This window comes from Ailuropoda melanoleuca, chromosome 11, assembly GCF_002007445.2.
Source record: "Ailuropoda melanoleuca isolate Jingjing chromosome 11, ASM200744v2, whole genome shotgun sequence".
In the NCBI taxonomy this organism is placed as follows: Eukaryota; Metazoa; Chordata; class Mammalia; order Carnivora; family Ursidae; genus Ailuropoda; species Ailuropoda melanoleuca.
This window is the reverse complement of record NC_048228.1, coordinates 79,111,898-79,134,724: the sequence shown is the minus strand read 5'-3', so window position 1 is coordinate 79,134,724 and position 22,827 is coordinate 79,111,898. Positions and strand designations below refer to the sequence as shown.

The 22,827-nt window shown below is 40.1% G+C and overlaps 1 protein-coding gene across 1 annotated transcript in view; it reads right to left on the bottom strand.

The window, feature by feature from the left end:
- TMEM156 (transmembrane protein 156) overlaps nucleotides 1-22,827 on the bottom strand; it is a 52,399-nt gene that overhangs the window by 4,977 nt on the left and 24,595 nt on the right. Inside the window, 6 exon segments of the mRNA XM_034671951.1 lie at nucleotides 1,488-1,590; nucleotides 15,279-15,362; nucleotides 17,002-17,047; nucleotides 17,049-17,122; nucleotides 20,043-20,303; nucleotides 21,807-22,076. Coding sequence (XP_034527842.1) covers nucleotides 1,488-1,590; nucleotides 15,279-15,362; nucleotides 17,002-17,047; nucleotides 17,049-17,122; nucleotides 20,043-20,303; nucleotides 21,807-22,076 — 838 coding nt within the window.

The following is a 22,827-nucleotide window of genomic DNA, read 5'->3' as shown; positions in this document are numbered from 1 at the left end:
CCCCTGCTTGTGTTCCCTCTCTCGCTGGTTGTCTCTCTCTCTTTCAAATAAATAAATAAATAAATAAAATCTTTAAAAAAAAATAACCCCTTTATTAAACTCGCCTCAAATTATTCCATTTGAGTATACTATTAGTTTCCTGCTAGAATCTTGACTGATAACTACCCAGGTATCATGAAGAGTAAATAGTGGTGTGTGTGTACACACACACACACACACACACACACACACACACTGGAATATTACTCAGCCATAAAAAAGAATTAAATTTTGCCATTTGCAACACAGTGGATGGAGTTAGAGAGTATTATGTTAAGCGAAAAAAGTCAAAGTCTTATTTTGTCTTTTAGGGAAAGACAAATAAATACCATATAATTTCACTCATATGTGGAATTTAAGAAACAGAACAAACAAATATGGGGGGAAGAAAAGAGAGGAAAACCAAGAAAGGGACTCTTAACTCTAGAGAACAAACATGGTGGGGCGCCTGGGTGGCACAGCGGTTAAGCGTCTGCCTTCGGCTCAGGGCGTGATCCCAGCGTTATGGGATCGAGCCCCACATCAGGCTCCTCTGCTATGAGCCTGCTTCTTCCTCTCTCACTCCCCCTGCTTGTGTTCCCTCTCTCGCTGGCTGTCTCTATCTCTGTCGAATAAATTAAAAAAAAAAATCTTTAAAAAAACAAACAAACAAACAAACATGGTTACCAGAGGGGAGGCGGGTGGGGGAGGGGGAAATCGGTGATGGGGATTCAGGAGCACGCTTGTGGATGAGCACCAGGTAGTGCACGTAAGTTCTGAATCACTAAATTCTACACCTGCAACTGAAAAACGCAAAGACGAGTAAATGATCTAGCCTATCACCACGAAACAATAAAAGGATACTGCTAAATGCCAGTGTCTCCCCTCTTCCCTGTTGGAACTGTTATACCCCCTACAGTAGCTTTCTATAGTGCCTTAGCACAATAGCTCCTTAGTAAATATGTGTTGAATGAATCAAAAATATTTCTAAGACACTTCTGACCACAGTTTGGGATTTAAGTACATGAAAACCCATGCACATTAATTAGATCATCACATGTTACATTGAGGGAACTTTTTAATTTCAGTAATTGAGGGTCAGTGGTTGTTCTGCTTATAAATTCACATTCTCTCTTTTCTCACGTCCCGACTGAAGCAACGATGGACCTGCTGGAATTATGTATGACCCAACCCCAGGAAGCAGCCGAAGGATGAGCTGACATCTCAGGGGCACATGCTGTTTAACAGACTAAGAGATTAGTTTATTGGTCCTTCCTAGACCTTGGAAGAAATAGTGATTTTATTTCATGTCATCTAAAATAATTCATATGAAATGCTTTTTCAAGTTCATCACTTTTTGTCTCCTACACCGGATAGAAATGAAAGTTGGGGTAAATTGTACCTCCCTGGATCTGTCACGTTTATAATGAACCAAGGCAAATCATCAGTAAAGCGGAATCATCACTCACCGTGTATACGGATCTTGCAAATGCACCGTGGAAGTGACTTCTAGTTCAGGTATTGGCGGAAGCACTTTCTTGACCTGAGTCAATGGCAGCCTCTGCTTGGTCTCTATTTTTTAAGAAGGAGAGCTGTTCTAGTCTGTGTTTAGTCAATAGCAATGCAAAAACAGATACAACATTTTCCAACGTACTAAGAGAACCATGCCCTCCATCCATCAAGGATATTGGCAGTTTCCATCACTCACTAAATTTCCTGCCTACAACATGTGACACCATTAACCCATTTCTCTTAATTCTGTTTCTTTCGTTTCTCCTCTCCCCCCACTTTCTGAGCCCCAGACCTGATGCATAGTTAGAGGAACAAAGTAGAGAAAAACATTTTTTACATATGATGCCAAGTAAACAGAAAAGAACTTCAGTATGGAAACTGACTGCAAACATTTCCTTCTTTGCACTTTGTTAAAATAGGTCCCTAAGAATTTTCATTAATACCATCTTTTATTTCAGGGACAATTTTACCAAGAAGCCAAGTTCCAAATCAGATGAATTCCAGTCTGTCCTCCTTTTCTGGGACTATGTGACATCAAATCCTTCTAATATTATCTGCAGCTGACTTCAAGGTAGATGAAATTTCAGGCCCATGGCATATGGTATCTCTTTCATTCCACTGGGATCTGGGGCCTTGCTTTTCTAGTTTTTATGTTGAAACTTGAGTTTTACATAATACATGTGGTTTTTGCTTCACAGATGTCTCTACTTTTTATACAAAGACCTGGACATGAATGGAAATGAGGTGACCTATAACTTAAAGAGAAGTTTGAGTGGTTGCTTCTTAAGAAGGCAAATCAAAAAGGAAGATTTAAGTGTAATCAAGAATATGATGCTTATCAAAAAATTTTTTTAAATTTCTCACATGCATAAAAAAAAGAATATCATGCTTCTTATTCATGAAGATGATTAAACACTGGTATAGATTACCAAAATAGAAATACATTCAAACCATCTCTCGGAGTTATGTTCTTTTAATTAGAAAAAAATTTAATAAGAAAGACTTATTTTTTGGACTTAATTTTCTGAATAAGGGATACATTCACATGATAAAATTTTATAAACTATGAAGGCATATTCAGCAAAATGTCTCCCTCTTTTCCCATTTCCTGCAGACAATTTCTTTCTACCACATCACATAATTCTTTCCCTTCCCTCCTTTCTCCTAAAAACCAAGGTTTTTAGATTTTTGTAGATAGATATATAGATGATAGATAGATTTATACACTTATATGTGCATATATGTTATTTTTGTTTCTCTTTACACAAGACAATACTATACATATATATGTATATTTAATGATCTAGCTAAGAGATCTTTCCTCGTAAATGTTTCCTCATTCTTTTTTTATAATTTCCTGGTATTCCATAGTATGGATATATCATCCTGTCTTCAAACACCCTTTTATTAGATTGTGTCTAATCTATTGCAAACACACTAGCAATAAACATTGCACGTATGTCATTTCTCTCCTATGCAAGTAATTCCATAGGAGAAATTCCTAGAAATAGAACTGCTGGTTCAAAGGGCTTATGCATGTGTAACTTTGATAGTTATTGCTGAATTACATATCACAGAAGTTGTCCCACTTTTTTTTTTTTTTAAGTTGTACCACTTCAGCCTCTCGGTTTCCCTTAGCGAAGTATGAGAGTGCAGAGTGCCTGTCGCCCCTTGCTACAGAGTGTGATGTCAAACTTCTGGATTTTTACTAGTTTGATAGATGAAAATGGCATTTCAGTGTAGCTTTAATTTGCATTTGCACCTGAATGTGAGCTCAGTGAGAACAGAGAACTCTGTTCGGCTCATTGCTGTGTCTCCTATACCCAAAAGGCCAATATTATTGGCACACAGTAGACATCAAAAGAAAAATTTCTTTTGAGAAAATTTATTGTGAATGAGACTGAACAAGCTTTTATATGCTTAAGACCAGTTTGTATTTCCATTTCCATAAACAGTCCATTTATATCCTATAACCATTTGTCTACTGGGTTATGGTCTTCTCTCCATCGATTATCAGAACTTCCTTATTTACTAGGAGAGGTTGCTTATCATATGTGATGAATTGCAAACAACTTTTCCCTAATGGTTTTTACTGTGTACGTTCTTTTTTACATCGTCAAATTTATCAGCTTTTAACTGAATTTTGTGTCATGGATAGAAAGCCCTACTTCGCGTTCATAAATTAATTCTATCATTGTTTCTTCTATTAATTTTATGGTTTCATGTTTACATTAAAATTATTGCTCCATTTGAAATTTACCCTAGTATTAGTGTGAACTCTGGATTAAGGACATCTTTCCTAGATGGTTATTCAGTTGTCCCAATACCATTCATTCAGTAATCCTTCTCTTTCCTACTGATTAGATATGCCATTCTCATCATTTATTCCAGTCCTAAACTTTCTAATTTTTCATTAGATATCTCTTTTTTAAGATTTATTTATGTATTTGAGAGAGAGAGAGAGAGAGAGAGCACAAGCAGAAGGGGCAGAGGGAGAGAGACTCTTAAGCAGACTCCATGCTGAGCAGGGGAGCTGGAGCAGGGCTTGGTCCCACAACCTTGAGCTCACCATCTGACCTTGAGATCACCATCTGAGCCAAAGTCAAGAGTTGGACACTTAACTGACTGCACTACCCAGGCACTCCTCATGAGATATTTTTATCTACTAAGTACCAGTACAGAAGTGGAACAGATACTTCTCCTCTTTATTCTTCTGTGTCAATTTTTTCCTGGCTATTACTGATAGCTTATTTTTCGTCAGGATATTAAAATGACCTTGTTTATGATTTAGGAAGAACTGGTAACTTTATATATTCATCTTTCTATTCCAGAACATGATATACCAATTTATTTTTATTCAAGTCATTTTTATGTCTCTCAGGAGCATTTTTCGGAAGTTTTCTTCAGAAAGGTCTTGTACAATTCTTTGTATTAATTTTATTCCTAGTTATTTTATCTTTTTATGGTTGTTTTAAATGCAGCATATCTTCTAACTGGTTGTTGTTCAAATATATGAAGGCTCTTGATTTTTTTATATTAATTTCATACCTTGTCCTTACTGACTTTTATTTTTAAAGGACTTTTTTAGAGAATTCTCTTAAATTTTCCAGGTACACAAAGTGATCATTTTACCTTTACAATTTGTTAACCACATATCTCTGTCTCTTACCTAATTGTGTTGACCAGTACTTGCAGGATGATGGTAGGTAAAGTGGTAACAGCGGACATCCTTGAAAAATTCCTGGCTTTATAGACATGCTTTCAGTGTTTCCCTAGTAAGTATGATTCTGGGTTTTTGTCTAAGACAGATATGTTTTATCATGTTAAGGAAATACCTATTTATCTGATTTTTTAAAAAAGATTTTATTTATTTATTCGACAGAGATAGAGACAGCCAGCAAGAGAGGGAACACAAGCAGGGAGAGTGGGAGAGGAAGAAGCAGGCTCATAGCGGAGGAGCCTGATGTGGGGCTCGATCCCATAACGCCGGGATCCCGCCCTGAGCCGAAGGCAGACACTTAACCGTTGTGCCACCCAGGCGCCCCTATTTATCTGATTTTTATTAGGATTTTTAAGAAGGATGGGCATTATAGTTTATCAAATGCATTTTTAGGATGTATAGAGATAACCAAACAAATTTTCCCTTAGATCTATTAATATGAGTGACATTAATAGATACCTCCTTTAAAAAAAACAAAAACTTTTATTTATTTATTTGACAGATAGAGAGCAAGAGAGGAAACACAAGCAGGGCTCGGAGTGGGAGAAAGAAAAGCAGGCTTTCCATTGAGAAGAGAGCCCAACGTGGGGCTCGATCCCAGGATCATGACCTAAGCCGAAGGCAGACACTTAACAAGTGAGCCACCCAGGCGCCCCTAATAGATATCTCCTAATGGTGAACAGTTCCTGTATTCTTGGAATAAGCTCCTCTTGATCATAGTAAGAGTGTGTATGTATGTATATATACATGTATTTTTTATTTTTTTTATTTTATTTATTTTGTTTTTATTTTATTTTATTTTATTTTTTTAATGATTTTTTTTATTATATTATGTTAATCACCATACAGTACATCCCCAGATTGCGATGTAAAGTTCGATGCTTCATCAGTTGCGTATAACACCCAGTGCACCATGCAATACGTGCCCTCCTTACTACCCATCACCGGTCGATCCCATTCCCTACATGTATTTTTTAAACTGTGCTACTACTGGATTCTTTTGCTAATATTTGTTCAGAATTTTTGCATAGATACACATAAGTAAGATCTCTCAATGATTTCATTTTAGACACAATCTTTCTAAGTTTTAAATGTTATTGTTTATTTCACAATAGAATTAGGAAACATCCATCTTTCCTTCTTTTCTATGGTCAATAATAGTTTAAATACCACTGGAAATATCAACGTTTTCGAGATTGGTAAAAATTCCCCCATGAACTGCTCTTTCTGTTGCTTTTTGAGGGGTAACTGACAAATTTTCTATTTCTTCTATGATAATTGTTTTGTTTAGATTTTCTATTTCTTCTGGTATCAGGTTTTGTAAATTTTTCCAGAAAATTATCACTCTTAATTAGAGATGTTAAAAAGTAGCAACTACTCTTTAAGGGGCAGGAATAGATGCTTTTGGGGACCATTTCCACATTGAGGAGCCCTTCATTCCTATGGAAACGCTAAAATAACCACCAAAGCTAGAATTTCTTCTTACAGAGTATTTAGCCTTCTAAAGGGTAAGTGACAAAGCTTGCCTGACTGGTTAGGACAAAGGTAAGAAAATGAGACCAGTCTTTACCTGGACAAAAGCTCTCATCTCCCTGCTTTCCCCCTCATAGATCCATTGCACTGGATCCCCTCAGCATCCTTTATTTTTACCTTATTGTCAATAAATACAAACCACATCTACAGGGCTAGTCCTATCATCCCTGCTTGTCTCACGCTGAAAGATCCTAGGAACCCGTGATTTTTGTCTTTCTCAGCCTGTGCTTCTCAGAGAGTGGGTGTGGTAGGCAGAACTCTGAAGACAGCCCCCGAGCTTCCCACCCTCTGGTGGAATGCCCCTTGTAATCCCCATCCCTTGAGCGTGGGCGGGACCATGAACGGGATTTCCCTCCTGTGATTAGGTTACATTGTAGGGCAAAGAGGAGATTTTTGCAGGTGTCTTTAACACTCCAAATCAGTGCATGTTGAGTTATTCCAAAGGAAGACCGTGCTGGGTGTGCCTGACCTAGGGAAGTAAAAGCCTTTACAAAAAAGACTGAGCCCTCCGGGAAGTTAGAGAGGATCTCTTGTGGGGTTTCAAGAAGCAAACTGCCAAGCTGTGAACTGTCTCTGGAAAGGCCAGGTAGCGGGAGTCTGCTGGTGGCCTCTGGGTCCTGAGGCAGCTTTTGGCAGACAGCTGGTAAGAAGCCAGAGCCCTCAGTCTACAACCTCAAAGAAATGGATTCTGCCAGCAACCTAGAAGGGCTTAGGAGTAGAGCCTCCAGATAATAACACAGGCCAGCTCACATCTTGATTTTAGCCTTGTGAGACCCCGAGATCCAGCAAAGCTATGTCCAGACTTCTGACCTACAGAAACTGAAATAACAAAGGTGTGTTGTTTTAAGCCACGAAATGTGTGGTATTTGTCACACAACAATAGAAAACAAATAAAGTGATCAACGGACCCTTGGCCTGCAAACCACAAGAAAGTGAATTTAAAATGCCGGTTCTAGGGGCGCCTGGGTGGCACAGCGGTTAAGCGTCTGCCTTCAGCTCAGGGCATGATCCCGGCGTTATGGGATCAAGCCCCACATCAGGCTCCTCCGCTATGAGCCTGCTTCTTCCTCTCCCACTCCCCCTGCTTGTGTTCCCTCTCTCGCTGGCTGTCTCTATCTCTGTCAAATAAATAAATAAAATATTTTAAAAAATAAATAAATAAAATAAAATGCCGGTTCTAGAACGCTGTCCCAAATCTACTGAATTATAATCTCCCTTCAAAATTGGTTCGGGAGCCTGAAATTTTACAGATATCCAAGTTGATTCTGAAGCACATGAAGCCTTCAGAATGAACTTACCATGCAGATAGCCACTTAGACAGTTTTTGACAAAGTATCGTATCATGTCCAGAATTTGAGATTTGGAGACAGTTCTTCTTCAAGTTAAAATATCAAGAGAATCTATTCATGAAATTAAATAATTACCAAAGAAAATTAACAGAGCTCTTTTGGTTGGAAAGCTAAGTTGCTCATCATTTGTTTATTCATTTGGTTTGCTGACGTTGTATAATATGATATAACCATAATTTACTACAGAAAGCTATTATCTGTCAAAATGATGGCTAGTCCAACATAACTCTCTAGTGGTGCATTGTATTCTGTTTCTCCTAGCATCCAAGGACATGTAACTTATATGCTAATAGGAAAACTTCTGAAAAATTGAGAAAAAGGCAAAAAGGTAGGATATATGTCATTTTAATGCCTTCTTCAGAACAGCTCAGATGGGTGGGACGTTCCTCCAGTTCTACACTGGGAAATAGAATTTCTTTCAAATATTATTAATTCACCAACACTAGTTAAGGCAGCAGAAGCAGTCAGGAATATTTTAAAACTTCACAGAAGTTTATTCATGAATTTGTCAAAAGTCTGAACCAAACATTGCTTTGATTTTTTTTTTCAGGAACCTCAGAAGAGCCTAAAAAATTAAAAAGAACCTCAGGATGAGTTTTGACCTGGCTGAATCTAGTGAAAAAAATGAATTTCGAGCAGTAGAAACTTTGATTAAAAATAAAACTCCGGGGCGCCTGGGTGGCACAGTCGTTAAGCGTCTGCCTTCGGCTCAGGGCGTGATCCCGGCGTTCTGGGATCGAGCTCCACATCAGGCTTCTCTGCTATGAGCCTGCTTCTTCCTCTCCCACTCCCCCTGCTTGTGTTCCCTCTCTCGCTGGCTGTCTCTCTCTGTCAAATTAATAAATAAAATCTTAAAAAAAAAAAANATGAGAAAAATAAGATTGCCCTCTGAGACTTGGTCTATGAAACCAACTCATAATCACAACAGAAACGTGCAAAGTGGTCTTCAGAAATCACTCCCAGGCCAAAGTCTCAAAGTGTGAAAAGTGCTGTGTTAAATGAGCCAATCAGGATACCCCTAAAATGGGGAAGAAGGCCTTTCAAGCTATGTTAGCAAAGGACTCTTCCTTTAAGAGCTCCCAAACAGGCCTTGGTGGTGATTTGACTTCGCACACGGTTCTACGGAGAGAGGGCACACGTGTTAGCTGTCAGAAGTGTTTGGCCCACATTTTCTCTCAATTACATTGCTCGCTGTGAATTAATACTTTGGCTTTCTGCTCTTATAAACCTGTTTCGTGAGCTGAATCAGACAATGGCTCTTTTTTGGTGGGCCACTGTTGCAGGAGGCTGAGCCCGCAGGCCTAAAGGAAGGTCGAGGACCAGGTCTATTCACCGATGGGTCGCACCTGCGTTGCCTTGTGGGTGGAGCAACCGGGCAGCCGCTGCTGGCAGGGCCCTGGCCCCGCCCCACACGTTCTCTTTAAAGGCTCAGCCTCTGGGCTGACACCGGAACTTCCTCGTGACTTCCACGAAGCCCGTGTGGCTGCCTTGAAGCTACAAGGAAGCAGCTAAAGGTAAGGGTAAATGAGGTAATTAAGGTGTATTTTGACGGACTTTGAAAAACAGAGAGCACTACCAAGTGCAAAACAGAGTGCTTTTCCAAGCGCCTTTGTAAGCTGACTTGAGGGGTCCGCTTGAAATTGGGTAGGACCCAAATATGAGCTCAGCAGGGGTGGGCTGGGGATGGCTGGCCTCGAAAATGGGACCGTCAGCACTTCCTTCCTCTCCCTGTACTTTGGGTGATTCAGCCATGACTCCGTGGTGACAATGGCCATAATGTCCACTCTGTTGCCCACAAGGTACTTGCTTTCCTTATAAGAACTTCTCCAGAAATGAAGGAATTCACGTTAATCACCACAGATTACCGCAGTCAAGATGGACGAGGACGTTTTCAGATGGTTTGATGATTCTTATTCAGTTCTCTAATCTGGCTCCAAAAAACCTTACAGTCTTATTTCTCCTTATTGCCCTCAGAATGCAGAACTTCGACGTTGCTAGGCATCATTCTGACCTCTTCGTCACATAAAAACCTGGGCCCTTTTGTGCAAGCCCAAGATAGCTAGTTGCTTTTTAGGGCTAATAGAACCAATTATGGCAGCTTAAAATAGACTTCCATTATTCGAGGAGCCAACTTTCTACTACGTTCAAAGCTCCATCTGTTATTGTTAACAGTGATCCTAAAACCACTCAGCTGTTCCAAATCTGGCCAGTGTGAAAATCAAATGAGGATGGGAAAGTACATGACTACAAAATTACCTAGAATTAACAACTAACGAGAACAGACAGCTGCCAATATTCTGAGCCATTGTCTCAGCTCCCAGTGCATCCACACTGTGGATATCCTTAGCACTCCAAGGAATAAAACTGATGAAGTATTTAAAAATTTAGGGGGGGGAAGATGTTTTGAAGGGTCTTTGTAAGACAGCAGCCGCCATTCTGTCCGCATAGTCAATGTAGAATNCCAGTCTTATTTCTCCTTATTGCCCTCGGAATGCAGAACTTCGACGTTGCTAGGCATCATTCTGACCTTTTCGTCACATAAAAACCTGGGCCCTTTTGTGCAAGCCCAAGATAGCTAGTTGCTTTTTAGGGCTAATAGAACCAATTATGGCAGCTTAAAATAGACTTCCATTATTCGAGGAGCCAACTTTCTACTACGTTCAAAGCTCCATCTGTTATTGTTAACAGTGATCCTAAAACCACTCAGCTGTTCCAAATCTGCAGTGTGAAAATCAAATGAGGATGGGAAAGTACATGACTACAAAATTACCTAGAATTAACAACTAACGAGAACAGACAGCTGCCAATATTCTGAGCCATTGTCTCAGCTCCCAGTGCATCCACACTGTGGATATCCTTAGCATTCCAAGGAATAAAGCTGATGAAGTATTTAAAAATTTAGGGGGGGAAGATGTTTTGAAGGGTCTTTGTAAGACAGCAGCCGCCATTCTGTCCGCATAGTCAATGTAGAATTATATTTACTTCTCTATATTTATTGGGTACCTATCTATGCCCTCATATGCACTGTGCTATGAGCTGGGGAAGCAGTGATGAGTATAATCAGGTGAAGCCCCGATCACAAGGAGCTAAGTGGCTCATGGGAGCCACGTCAATCAAATAAACACATGTAAAATAACAGTAATGATAATTGGCACAGAGAGAGATGTGTGGTGTTATAAGGATGTGTGAGAAGGGGAATTGACCTAGTCCAGGAGGTCCAATACGACTTCCCTGAGGAAGGGTCAGTCAAGCTAAGGTTAGAAGCAAAAGCTTGGAGTAAACTAGACAAAGTCAGGGTAGGAGGAAGGGAGGTCTGCAGGGAGGGGTAAGGGAGGTAGGATGGTCCAGGTGGGGAGAAGATGTTGATCTGTATATGTTTTATCATCAGGTCTTCCAGACCTGGCAGAGAAGGCTATCACGTAAAGACATTCAATGGACAAGTTAGAGTAAATCATCCTATTCTGCCCATAGATTCTTCACACTTAAGAAATTCTTCCTGCATCGAGAGTCACCCTCTGCATTCTGCTCTGTTCTGTAATCAAGCAGATGGCTCCAACCTTTACGGTTTTATGAACCCAAATCCATACTCTAAGGGTCATAAATATTATAGTTAAGCAAGTAAAAATTAAATTTCCATGTTATTTTGTTTGGTTGTTGGACATCTGGCACGAGTAATTTATCTTCTCTCCTGCTGGAAATCGAAACCAGCTTAGTCTTTATTATGCTGGCCGTAACCATGTTGCAAATTATAATTTTACATTGTCATTAGTTATATTTTGGGGTCATACAAATTACTGGGTCATCCGCTTCCTTTTGGCATTTAGTAATTCTCTTTCACAATAAAAATCCATTTTCTTTGCTTCATGGTCCCTAAGAACCCACCCACATCAACTACAAAAAACATTTCACTTTTGCTACATGTACTCTGAGGGTGACTCACACTGTCACCACACAAGCTCCTACAACCTTCTCCAGTGTAGAGAAAATGTTTCATCTCGGTTTCTAGTGTTAACTGTAAAAGAACAAGGTGAGTTTTGATCTGCGGCTTGAACCAGCATGAGTAAACTCCCTAGTTCACCACGGCCCGTAAGCGGTGTGCCAGAAAGCCCGCTGGCCAAAACTGAGTTTGAACCCCGACTCTGTCAGGAACTGGCTGAGGGTCAGTTACTTAAACTCTCTTAGTTCCAGTTTTTCTCATCAGGAAAAAAGCGAGATTCTTGTAAAATAAAATGTTATCTGTGAAAGTTGCTTAATGAATGTGTGTAGTTTAATTAGGCTTCCCTTCTCCTAAGGCAAGGGGGGATGGTTAGAATCTCCCTGGGACATCAGCTCTGTGAAAGCAGAGACCATGCTAGTCTGGGCCACTGTCTCATCAATGCTTAGCATAATGCCTGGCCCTGAGTCGGGGTTCAACAGATTTTGGTTGAATAGTTGAAGGTGAAGAATGTCAAGTTTTAACGATTTCACCATGTTTGATGGACCGGGGGGGTGGGATGAAAGGAGCCCCTTCATTGACCTATTAAGCAGGAGTCAGTGGACGCTCTCATCCTAGGAACCTGGTGTTAGAGATATTTAGTTATTGGCTCTCCAACACGTGGACATCTCTGGGGTGCTCTCAAAAATCCAGGAAGCCAGAGGGGCAGATATCCCCTCTCCCGCTTCCTGGCACCCAGAGTACCAATCCATGGCCTGCCCTTGGGCAGTCAGATAGCCCTCCTTGGGGCTCGCCATCCTGGACAGTGATGCAGAGCAGAACGGTCAAAGGGTCTGGAAGCTCAGAGGAGTGTTCAATGGTGGTGACAGCAGCAGAAGTAGTCTCACCAGATCATTCCCATGGTGACTTTGGCTATACTCTTGGCTGCCTGGCCTCCCTTAACTCCTGTTCCTTTTCCAACCACTGAATGCTTAACATTCCTGGTGTTTCTATGAGTTACCTACTGGTTTTCCAATAGGTTTCCTTTTGGTCAAGCCAGCCAAGTTGATTGCTATTGTTTGGAACCCTGATTGGGGTCCTTGTCCCTGCTCCTGCCCCTGACTTTGGTCTCCCAACGTGACCAGCCCTTTAAATACTGTTTCCAGGGATACATTTCAAATTGACTTCTGCATAGTTCTCCAAATCTGTTCTTCGAAATAGTCAATGTGTTCCATGATTCTTTGACATCCTTGGCAATTCTGTAGAGTTATATATCCTTTAATGAAGTCGAATTGTGTTCCCTCTGATCACTCTCTGGCTCTTTGTTTTCATCTTTCCCAAACCCCAAGATGAATTTCTTGCTCGTCTGCTCTATCCTCTCCATCCCCTCTATGACACTCTCCTCATTTCCCCTTAGGCATTGTGTGATTTAATAAGCTTTTACTGTGCACAAACTACGTGCCAGATATTATGCCGGGGCCAAGGATCTAAAGCTGAAGAAGAGAGTCATCACCTGTGTGAAGATAACAGTCGACTGAATAAAATGTAAAGAGGATTCATGCCAAGACAGGCCACAGAAGCCATCACGCTTCTCAAAGCAAGGAAGAAAATATTAGAGACCTATTAAAGCTTGGGATGTGATGCTTTGAGACACGGCTCTCTGCGGCCAGGAGAGGCCTTCCTCTGCCCGTGTTCACTGTGCTCCAGGACATGGGGCCAGGTTCTTGGTAAACTCGCTTTATTTCTCTCTTCCTTTTGAGGGTGTGAGCCTATCTAGCTCCGTGTGTACGTGTGTAACACTTCCTTTGTAATACATGAGCAACCGGAGAGACGTTCTGGAACATACAGCTTGAGACGACAGCAGGCTGCTCTGTCGAGTGTGACTGTAGTCACTGCTCCCTTTGAACCATTTTTTGTACTCGTGTTACTGCTCCGCCAGAGAACCATGCCGGCACGTTTTTGCCTTATATTCTCACCGCTGCCTGTAATCCATCATGACAAAGAAAGGCCTTAAAAACGGCACTCGAGGGAGACATTATTTCCTTCCCATTTCTCTCTCAGAAAGAGCAACTTATACTCGGAGGGGGGAAATTCCATTTAGGTTAAAGGATTATAAATAATAAGAAAGAATCTGCTTCTTCCCACCCCCCTTAAGATGCTAAGCCTCAAAAGGACTCTTGATTTTAAAAAAGGGCCAGCACCCCTTGGCTAGCTCTAAACATTAATATTATATACCTGGTAATAAAGCTAGGGTTTTTAGTGAGAGCTATTAAAGGGAGCGGATGGCCGAGACAGTTTCCTCTGGTGAATGAAAATCAAAGGCTCATAAATACATCTTGTGAGGTTAGGCTTGTGGTTAGCTAGTACTTTAAATTTGTGATTCCCCTGATTATATGAGTTGACAGGGGGGCTATTGACTTTTTCTCAGATAAAGCTGCAGTGCTCAAAATTATGACTTGAAAAGAGCAAGGACCAGGATTCCTGAGGCCACTGAAAAAGCTCAGCAGAGCTAGGTTAAAACATTCCTGCTGTATGAATGTCAGGCCTGGGTCCCGCCTAAGAGGAGAGAACAAGGGAAATGCCATTTTCTCCCCATAAAGATGAATTTTGGCATTGGAAACCAACTTCTGATTTTAATGTCATTAATCAAGACTGTCACGGACCACAAAACTTCCATCGACGTTCCACACATTTAGCTGGTATCAAATGATCACTTAGCTACTGCTTAGAATTAGCCATAGGTGAATACTGCTAATGCAGAGAATAGAAAGTATGAATTTTTTTTAAAAACTGAGTTCTTTCGATGCACTCAATCCAGTTTTTCCTCAAGCTAGTGGTCTGAGTCTCTGCTAATCTGCATAGATAAGAAAAGCCTCGGGAGCAGAGTTCCCGGTGAAATGGGGTGAGAATCTGCCCTTGGTTATGAGGCAGCTGAGGTGGGCGCCTCGGGCTTGGCTCACTGTCCCTGCATTTTTGAAAACCGTTGAACACCAGACCTGAAGCCCCCTTATCTGACGTTTCACAAAGTCTGAAGGAGCCTGTTCACCGGCTGGACACAAGGAGCCGTAGAAATATCACTCATCATGCCTCGGTTTGCAAAGAGTCGAGGAGATCGTTCCACGGAAGAAGAGCACTTTGCCCGTGTCCCATTCTCCCTCTCTTCCTTTCTAATAAGATTTGACAGATTGAATTCAGAAAGAGGCTTCGCAATTAGGAGATCGAACCACAGCGTCTGTGCTAACAGCTCCTTGAGCTGCTCTAATTAGGGTTCCCTGATTCCATTTCTGTTTCTTGGGAGAGGACAGGGGACTTTTTAATTGGGGCTATTAGAAGTTCTCTTTACACAGTGACACCCTTTGCTAAGTAAAAGCTCCAGCAGAAGCCATGCCCACTCTGCAATTACTTCTTGCAATTCTGAGGAATAATGGTAACTTGTCTCATTTAAAAATAAATCTGAGGCTTCTTCCTTATTGCTTTCTCTCCTCTGCCTACTCACATGAATTTCTTCTTGCCAATTAGGCACGCTTTCCATTATTTAAGGAGCTAGTTTTGATCATAACTGTCCCCTGATAATAAGACATATTGAACTAGATTTCATTCGCCCGCAGCTCCTTTCTTCCAGATACAAGGCTAATTTAAATGAGCTCAGATCATTCGATCTTGGGTCTATAGTGAAATGGTGAAGGGCTGGGGTTCTCAAAGCCGGGCTTTGTCGGTACGTCACAAAACTCACCTGAAATAACCCGCACATTCAGTGTTCGCAGTTTCTCGGAATCCTGTCCTCTTAAGAGAGCAGAAGTGGTTTTGTATTTATGACCTATTCCAAGAAAAGAAATTAAATATTTAAATGATAAACAAGCACATTCTTAATATATATTCCCCGTGTTGATTCAAAGTATTACCAAGGAAAGTGGGCCATTCACAACAGGGCCAGGAGTAACAAGACATTAAGGGCTTTCCTCGTTAAGTTATTTTCCATGAGCAAACAGAGGATCTTTCTAAAACAAGTGGTTTCTCCACGAGCATAAATGCCATCATGCCATCTCCTCTAATGAAAAGCACCAGCTCTTTTGTATAGAATATTATATTGCTCACATTAATATACATAGATATGTACAGAATATTTAATGCATATTTAATATTTAATAATATTTAATGCCCTAAATGGTGTGACATGTTTCATCACTTTATATGCTTGGATTTGTAAGGCAAGCCTTCAAAAACCACCAAGCCTGTCATTTGGGTGGATGTTCATAAAATGTTCACTCTCCGCTATTGTTGCTTTCTAGACGTTTTCTTTATCTGGCTTCTGTCTTTCCTAATAGGCAATTATATGGAAAAATAGATCAAGAAACTTAAAACTATTTGCACTATTTGCAAATAACATATGTTTATTTAAAATAATGTTATTTTTAAAACTAGAAAGACCGTAGGTCTTAATTCTGACCTTTTGTTAGCTGTATAACTTTGGAAAAACCACTTCATCTTTCTAAGGCTCAGGTGGTTTTTTCATCTATAAGTGAAAATAGTCGTACACACCCTGTTTAAGTACTTGGAAAATCTAGTTTTAAAAAAAAACTTCTGAAAGCGTTATTCTACAAATATACAATATCGATGATGTTATTATATGTTAGCTTTATATACTAAGGTATCAATGGCAAGACTTGATATGAAACTGCTTTCCAGAAATACCTGCAACAGGCACATTTGGTGGCTCAGTCGATTAAGTGTCCCGATTCTTGATTTTGGCTCAGGTCATGATCTCAGAGTCATGGGTTGGAATGCCACATGGGGCTCTGTGTTGAGCGTGGTGGCTGCGTAAGATTCCTTCTCTCCCTCTACTCCTCCCCCCTATCCCTCAGGCCTGATATTCAGCCAGTATATGCATGGGTTACACGCCAGAAGTGTTGGTATATGCGTGGGTACACACCACTAGGGCCATAAGTCAATGTCCATCCTGATAGGTGGATGCCTAGGTCATACTAGTTAAATATTTTTAATATCACCCCCAATGCCAGATTTCTAATTACACATTATAGCTCTGCCCTGCCAAAAATCTACTGACACCCTTACACCTATTAAAAATTGACTCCCATTCCTACTTATCACTTAGAGCCGCTCTTCTCAAGATCTCCAGCTCTGAAATTCTTGATCGCCAGCCTATTCTTCTGCCTGTCTTTTTCCTTCACTTCCACTAAGCCTCTGGTCAACCTCCAGCCTCCTTCAGCTCCTGCCCAGCCTCCCCTCCTATTCGCTTGTCTAAGTAGACAAAGACGCATGAAACTCTTCAAATGCTAACACAATGTCTTACTTATGTTTATATTCCTTGGGTTACCTAGAACTGCCACTTAGACACAGCAGGTGCTCAATAAATGATAAATTAAAAAGAACATACATCTATAGAGAAGACCCTAACAGGATTGTCCTAAACAATGGATTTATTCCTAAATACTTACTCTGCCATTTCCACATTCTTCTGTGGCTTTCAAGTATTTTGTGGAGGAGTGAGGATGAGAAAAAATATAAAAACGACTAGAACTAAAACATACCAGGTGATCTTCATGGAACAAGTGAAATCTGCAAAGAAAAGAATACTATAAGGATACAATAAAATGACGCAACAGAGAGAGGCCACATGGTGATGTGGTTGTGCTCCAGTACACATTCTAGCCTTAACTGAAAAGCTGAATATATAACCATCCCTGTTATAGGGTCGTTTGCCCTCCTGATTTCTTCCCTGATATGTTAATGAAGAAATTTGACCGGGGAGCTTCCAGGGATCCCTTTGATTCCAAGATTCTAGGATTAATTTTACTTACAGGTCATGTTGGTGTTAGTTTCCTTTGGTAGCTATCATTAGCTAAGTCTACAACAAGATGAGTACCCCAGTCAGGGCCATTTGTAATTAACAACTGTGGCCCTGGGCCACACAGTCAAAAATTATGCCCTTAAATTGACAAAGAGATAGTGTGAGGAAGATGGAGAGGCAAGAAAAAGACAGAGGGCTGAGGCATATAAAAGGCCAAAGCAGGTGAATAATCAGAACCCCCTTTCTGCACGGATTCTCGCTGCAAGGTTCAGATCAGGTGCACACATTAATTAAACCTACGGTTACCCTAGGTAAAACCTTGTCCGTACAAATGACAGTGAGGCACATGGGAAAGATAGTCCCCATCCAGCAATAGTTTAGCACCATCTCCTTTGGTCCCATGAAGATACAGCGGCCAGCAGACCTAGGAATCAGTGACATAACGGAAGGTGATCTCATCACTTCCAAGGCATAACTGTCTACTGTCTTCCCAAGCCACCCTCTGTACCTCTTCCTTGCACACAAAACACAGCACTCTCTCAATTAGCAGGATATATAACTCGTTTATACCCTTGGATAATTGCCCTTGTGAGGTTCATGATCCGGGTATCCCTTTCACAGGACCTACCCCTATGGACCGATGTACATTATATAGCCATCCAACATTTATTAGAAAAGAGGCAGAATGTACAAAAGGTAAAAGTTGACTGGGATGGTAGCACTCAGCCTTCCCCAAATCATCCCATGCTATTCAGCTGCAAACTTGCATTCCCTGCTCAGCGAATTAAAAGTATGCAGTTAGTTAACTGGAATAGAAGACTTGGAGTGCCAGCAAGAGCCACAGTAGGCCCGATGATGAAGGTGTCATTGGGCACTGATGATCAAGCTATGAAAAGAGAACCATGCATTTACAGACTTTATATAGCAATAGTGGAATGTGCACAACTGGGGTCAGGCCAGCCCGAACAGCCATCAAAGCATCAGTGCAAATACAGAAGAGTATGTCTCCCCACACCCCATGCTGCCCACCTACCCCCCATCCCGGCAGTCATCTTGGAGAGGAGCAAGGGAGAACAGATGGGAATCTGAAAAAAAAAATCTGAAAAGACAATTTAAATTATTGTTTCAGAGTAAATTTACCAGATTGGGCTAAATTTACTTTCACCCCCTGGTGGATAGGACTTTTAAGGGAGATCAAGTTCGTCTCTGCACAGCAGAGTAAAATATAAATAAATTTTAAACCTTCTACACGTGGCAAATGGATATACTTTTTCTAGAATACAAGACTACGTATTTGTGTACCACTGTTATCTTTCTGAATTATGGACCCAAGAAAGTTGGTAACTACTATTTCACTTTGACTAGCATGTATGGATTTTTTTCATGAACACGAAAAATTCTCTGCAAATCATTGTTATGGAAATGCCTCTTTTTCCTTTATGTTTTAGAAAACATAAAAAGCAATTAGATGGATGTGTGGAAATAAGTATGATTTTAATATTTATAATCCAGACCACTTTATCTTTCAAACTTCATCACTGTCACCTTCTCTATGCCCCCCCATCTCTCCAAAGCTTACCTTCCAACCTCACTCCTAACCCCAAGGGAATTGCCCTCTCTGTTCAGATCTTCTCAGATCTTCTCCCATAGCTGACACACATACACACACCTTGAAATAACCCCTAATTGCAGAGGCCATAGCGCCCTGAAGACTGACTCACAAGAGAAATTCCTTTGAAGCCTTCTCTTTTACTGTAAAAATGCATACATATTATGTAGTTGTATTTGCTTAAAAATATAATATTTTAAAAATAATTACCTCTAAAAAATTAAAGGTTTTTAAAAAGCATTCTAAGGCGACCGGAAAGGCTTCCATTATGTCTGGAAGCTCACAAAGCCCAGGAACTGGCTCTACCGTCGCACCTGTTACCCCGGATGCACTTGCCCAATTGTTTTACATTCATCTGTTTTTGTGGCCCTAATGCTAGCGCATTGCTTGGCATACAGTAGGCACGTATTAAGTGCTTATATCATAAAATACTCTTCCAAAATAGATTTGATAGGTAAAGTGGGGCACACTGCTTAGTAGAAAGGATCAATTGTGGTAATTCGGAGAGGGTGCCGAGGAAGCTAATAAGCTTTAGAAGTAAGATAGGTGTGATTTTGATCTTTTGGACTCCTACCTTTTCCTCAGAGCTATCCGGTGACCCAAAGGGCCTCATCTGCACCCTGCCTATCTCCATGGCTTTATATCAGAAATCCTCTTTCATTCAGTCCTGGTTCTTGACTCTAGGAGAAGACATAAGTCAACTCGAAATAAGATTTTAATAGCCCATCACAATGTACATGGATATTTGCATTTAAAAATAAATTTTACCCTTTAATACCCAGGTGTGGTAGGTTTACTTCAAGCACAGCTAATAGGCATGTCCAAAGTTACTCTGAGGTCTTCCTAGTGCCCCTCAAATCACAACCCACAGATGCCTTCTCTGCTTCTGAGTACAGCTAGACCTCAGGAAAAGCAAATTTTGAAAGAAAAAATAGATAATAGGACTAGCATTCCTTCCAGGCATATTAGTGCATCAACAAAATTCTTCAACTATTTAACTCTTAATGACGTTAATGTGTTAGCCTTTATTTAACTTCGTATCCAATTCTCTTTTTCCTCTAACTTCCTTAAACACTTACTTTTGATATCCATTTCAAGGTGCAAAGAAATGTGTGTACAATTCTTCAGGTATTCCATAACCTTACAAGTGTGGTTCATAGACTTTCCCATGGGTGGATCTTCCTCCATGATTGCTGGCCTTCTCGTGTGGGTTTTTAGATTACAAGTAATGTTATATTCTTCCAAGGGACCGACTATAGGAGCTGCAGTGAAGTTGAAATGTTGACAAGGTGAACGAAAATCATTTGCCTTCACTTCTGTTGATCCTTTCATGATAAGAGCTAGAAAGAGATTAAGAACATGTTATTTGCAAAATAGTAATACGTAGTAAGAAAACACACGCCACTCAACACTAAATACCATTCTTCCTCTACAAAAAAGGTAGAAATAAGTTCCTTGCACTAAAAATAATGATTAAAGTGCTTATGTTTTTTTAAGATTGTGAAAACCAGGTGATAGTAGGGTTGAAATGGAAATGGAGCATCTCAAAGAAAATACAGACATTTCCTTGATGACTTGTGGGACAGATTATAATGCTCCACGCCAGAAATGCCCCATTATGCCCATTCTGAATCCCTGGCCAACCAGAGAAGAAGGAGAAGGAGAAGGAGGAGGAGGAGAAGGAGGGGTGGGAAGAAAGAAAGGGAAAGAAAAGAAAGAACACAAGGAAAGGAAGAAAAAAGAATAAAATGATTGCCATTGTTTTAAGCCACTGAGTTTCGAGGTAGTATGTTAACAGGCATAGCAATGGGCATATCAATGCACGTCCTACATTTCAAGGAGGCAGAGAAGGAGCATCTGGGAGTTACCAAGCCTTAAAACACTTCCTAGTTCTCTGTCACCATAAAGGTATTTCCCCAACTTGCTTTCTGGTGACTCAGAATCCTGCAACAGTTACAGCACTACTTGAGTAAGAACCCAGAAAAAGATCTTTTAGACTTCATTCCAAGTCAGTGCCAGGAAATCTCATTCCCATTCTGAAAGAATGGGGAAAGATACCAATATGGAGTGATACAGGAAGCAATCTCACTGAATAGGTGTAAATAATAAATTTGATGCTTGGGCCTGAGGCCACTAGTATATTTTATGACTACAAATGAGTTACTTAATTTTTCAATAATGCAAGTTGATTTAAGTAATATATATTGATCTCAAAATAGATGCAAGATTCAGTTAGACATTACACATAATATGTAGTTATTCTTTCATTTATTATTCATTAAAAATATTTGAGTGCCTAATGTCAGACATTAGGCCAAGATCTGAAATATAGTGAACAAAGACAAAGTGCCCAACATTGAGTGGACAGTTAGACAAGTAAAAAGACAATTCATACACAGTGGATAAATGTTGGGCCGGAGAAGGTACAAATGTGTCGAGGATTCAATGACTTCTTAGAAAACCCAAGTTTGATTTTACTTTTTTAGTTTTTAAAAATTCAAGACCTTTGAAGAGAGCATGCTAAATACTCTTTTAATCATCAAATGTACATAAATCATGGTGGCATTTTGATGTATTTTAAAAGTAGAAATTTTAAAAATTTTTTAAATTTTATTTTGTTATATTAGTCCCCATAGAGTACATCCCCAGAAAAGTAGAAATTTTGTTTTTGATAAAGTAAATCAAGAATAAGTAATACCCCAAAGCCCTACAAGTCACTCATTAAAAGCCACACTTGCTGAATGTTCTGTACTATTGGATTTTAAATTGGAATATATTATTACTTTTTTTAACAGACTAAGGTAATTTATTCTTGATAAACTTTATTATCACTTTACATTTACCTTTTGATGTTTGTTCCTGAGAAATAAAATTCGTGCTTTTTTTGGACTCACAAGCCAAACATGAGGAGCACATTTTCGGTTCACTTGCGATGCCTTGGCAAATCCTGGTGAAGTTTTGAAAGTTGGAGTGATTTAGAAAGATGCCCATAATAGTCTGAGTTTCTCTTACTGGTTTCAGAAAAGTCACAAAAGAAAAATTTAAAGAGTGGAGTGAATAGTTGAAATTAGGTTGCAAACACACTTCCAGACATGACAGCTCCAATATATTTCCTATAAAGGAAAAAAAAATTGTTTACTATGATATTCTGAGGTTTTATCATTCGAATCAACACACAATAAGCTTCCGGTTTTTCTTAGGTGGATACAGTATATTTCAGCTTGTCAGTGACAAGACTGTTTTTATATGAATTAAAATCTACTTCATTTAAATATTTCTTTTAAAGATTTGTAAACATTCCTTATTAATTTTCAGAGAAGAGAACTAGAGATGTTCTTGGAAGCCCTAACATTTTAACCATTCTCTCCTGGGAAAGCTCTAGAGGCCAGATGTTTAACACCAATTTAATTAGTCTGAAATCTAGATGTTTGCATGACCACCATCCCTTTGAAGGCTCCAGGGAAGACTCTGTTCCTTGTCCCTCTTCCAACATTTGCTGGCTGTTGGCATTCCTTGGCATGTGGCCACATCACTCCAATCTCTGACTTTCTGGTTACATTGCCTTCTCTATGTCTCTGACTTCTACTCTTCAGTCTGTGTCATCTCCCTCTGCCTCTCTCTTATAAGCATCTCATATAGCAGATTTGTAATTGGGGGCACCTGGGTGGCTCAGTCATTATGTGTCTGCCTTTGGCTCAGGGCGTGATCCCAGGTTCCTGGGATCGAGCCCCACATCAGGCTCCTCTGCTGGGACCCTGCTTCTTCCTCTTCCACTCCCCCTGCCTGTGTTCCCTCTCTCACTGGCTGTCTCTCTTTCTGTCAAATAAATAAATAAAATCTTCAAAAAAAAAAAAAAAGGAGATT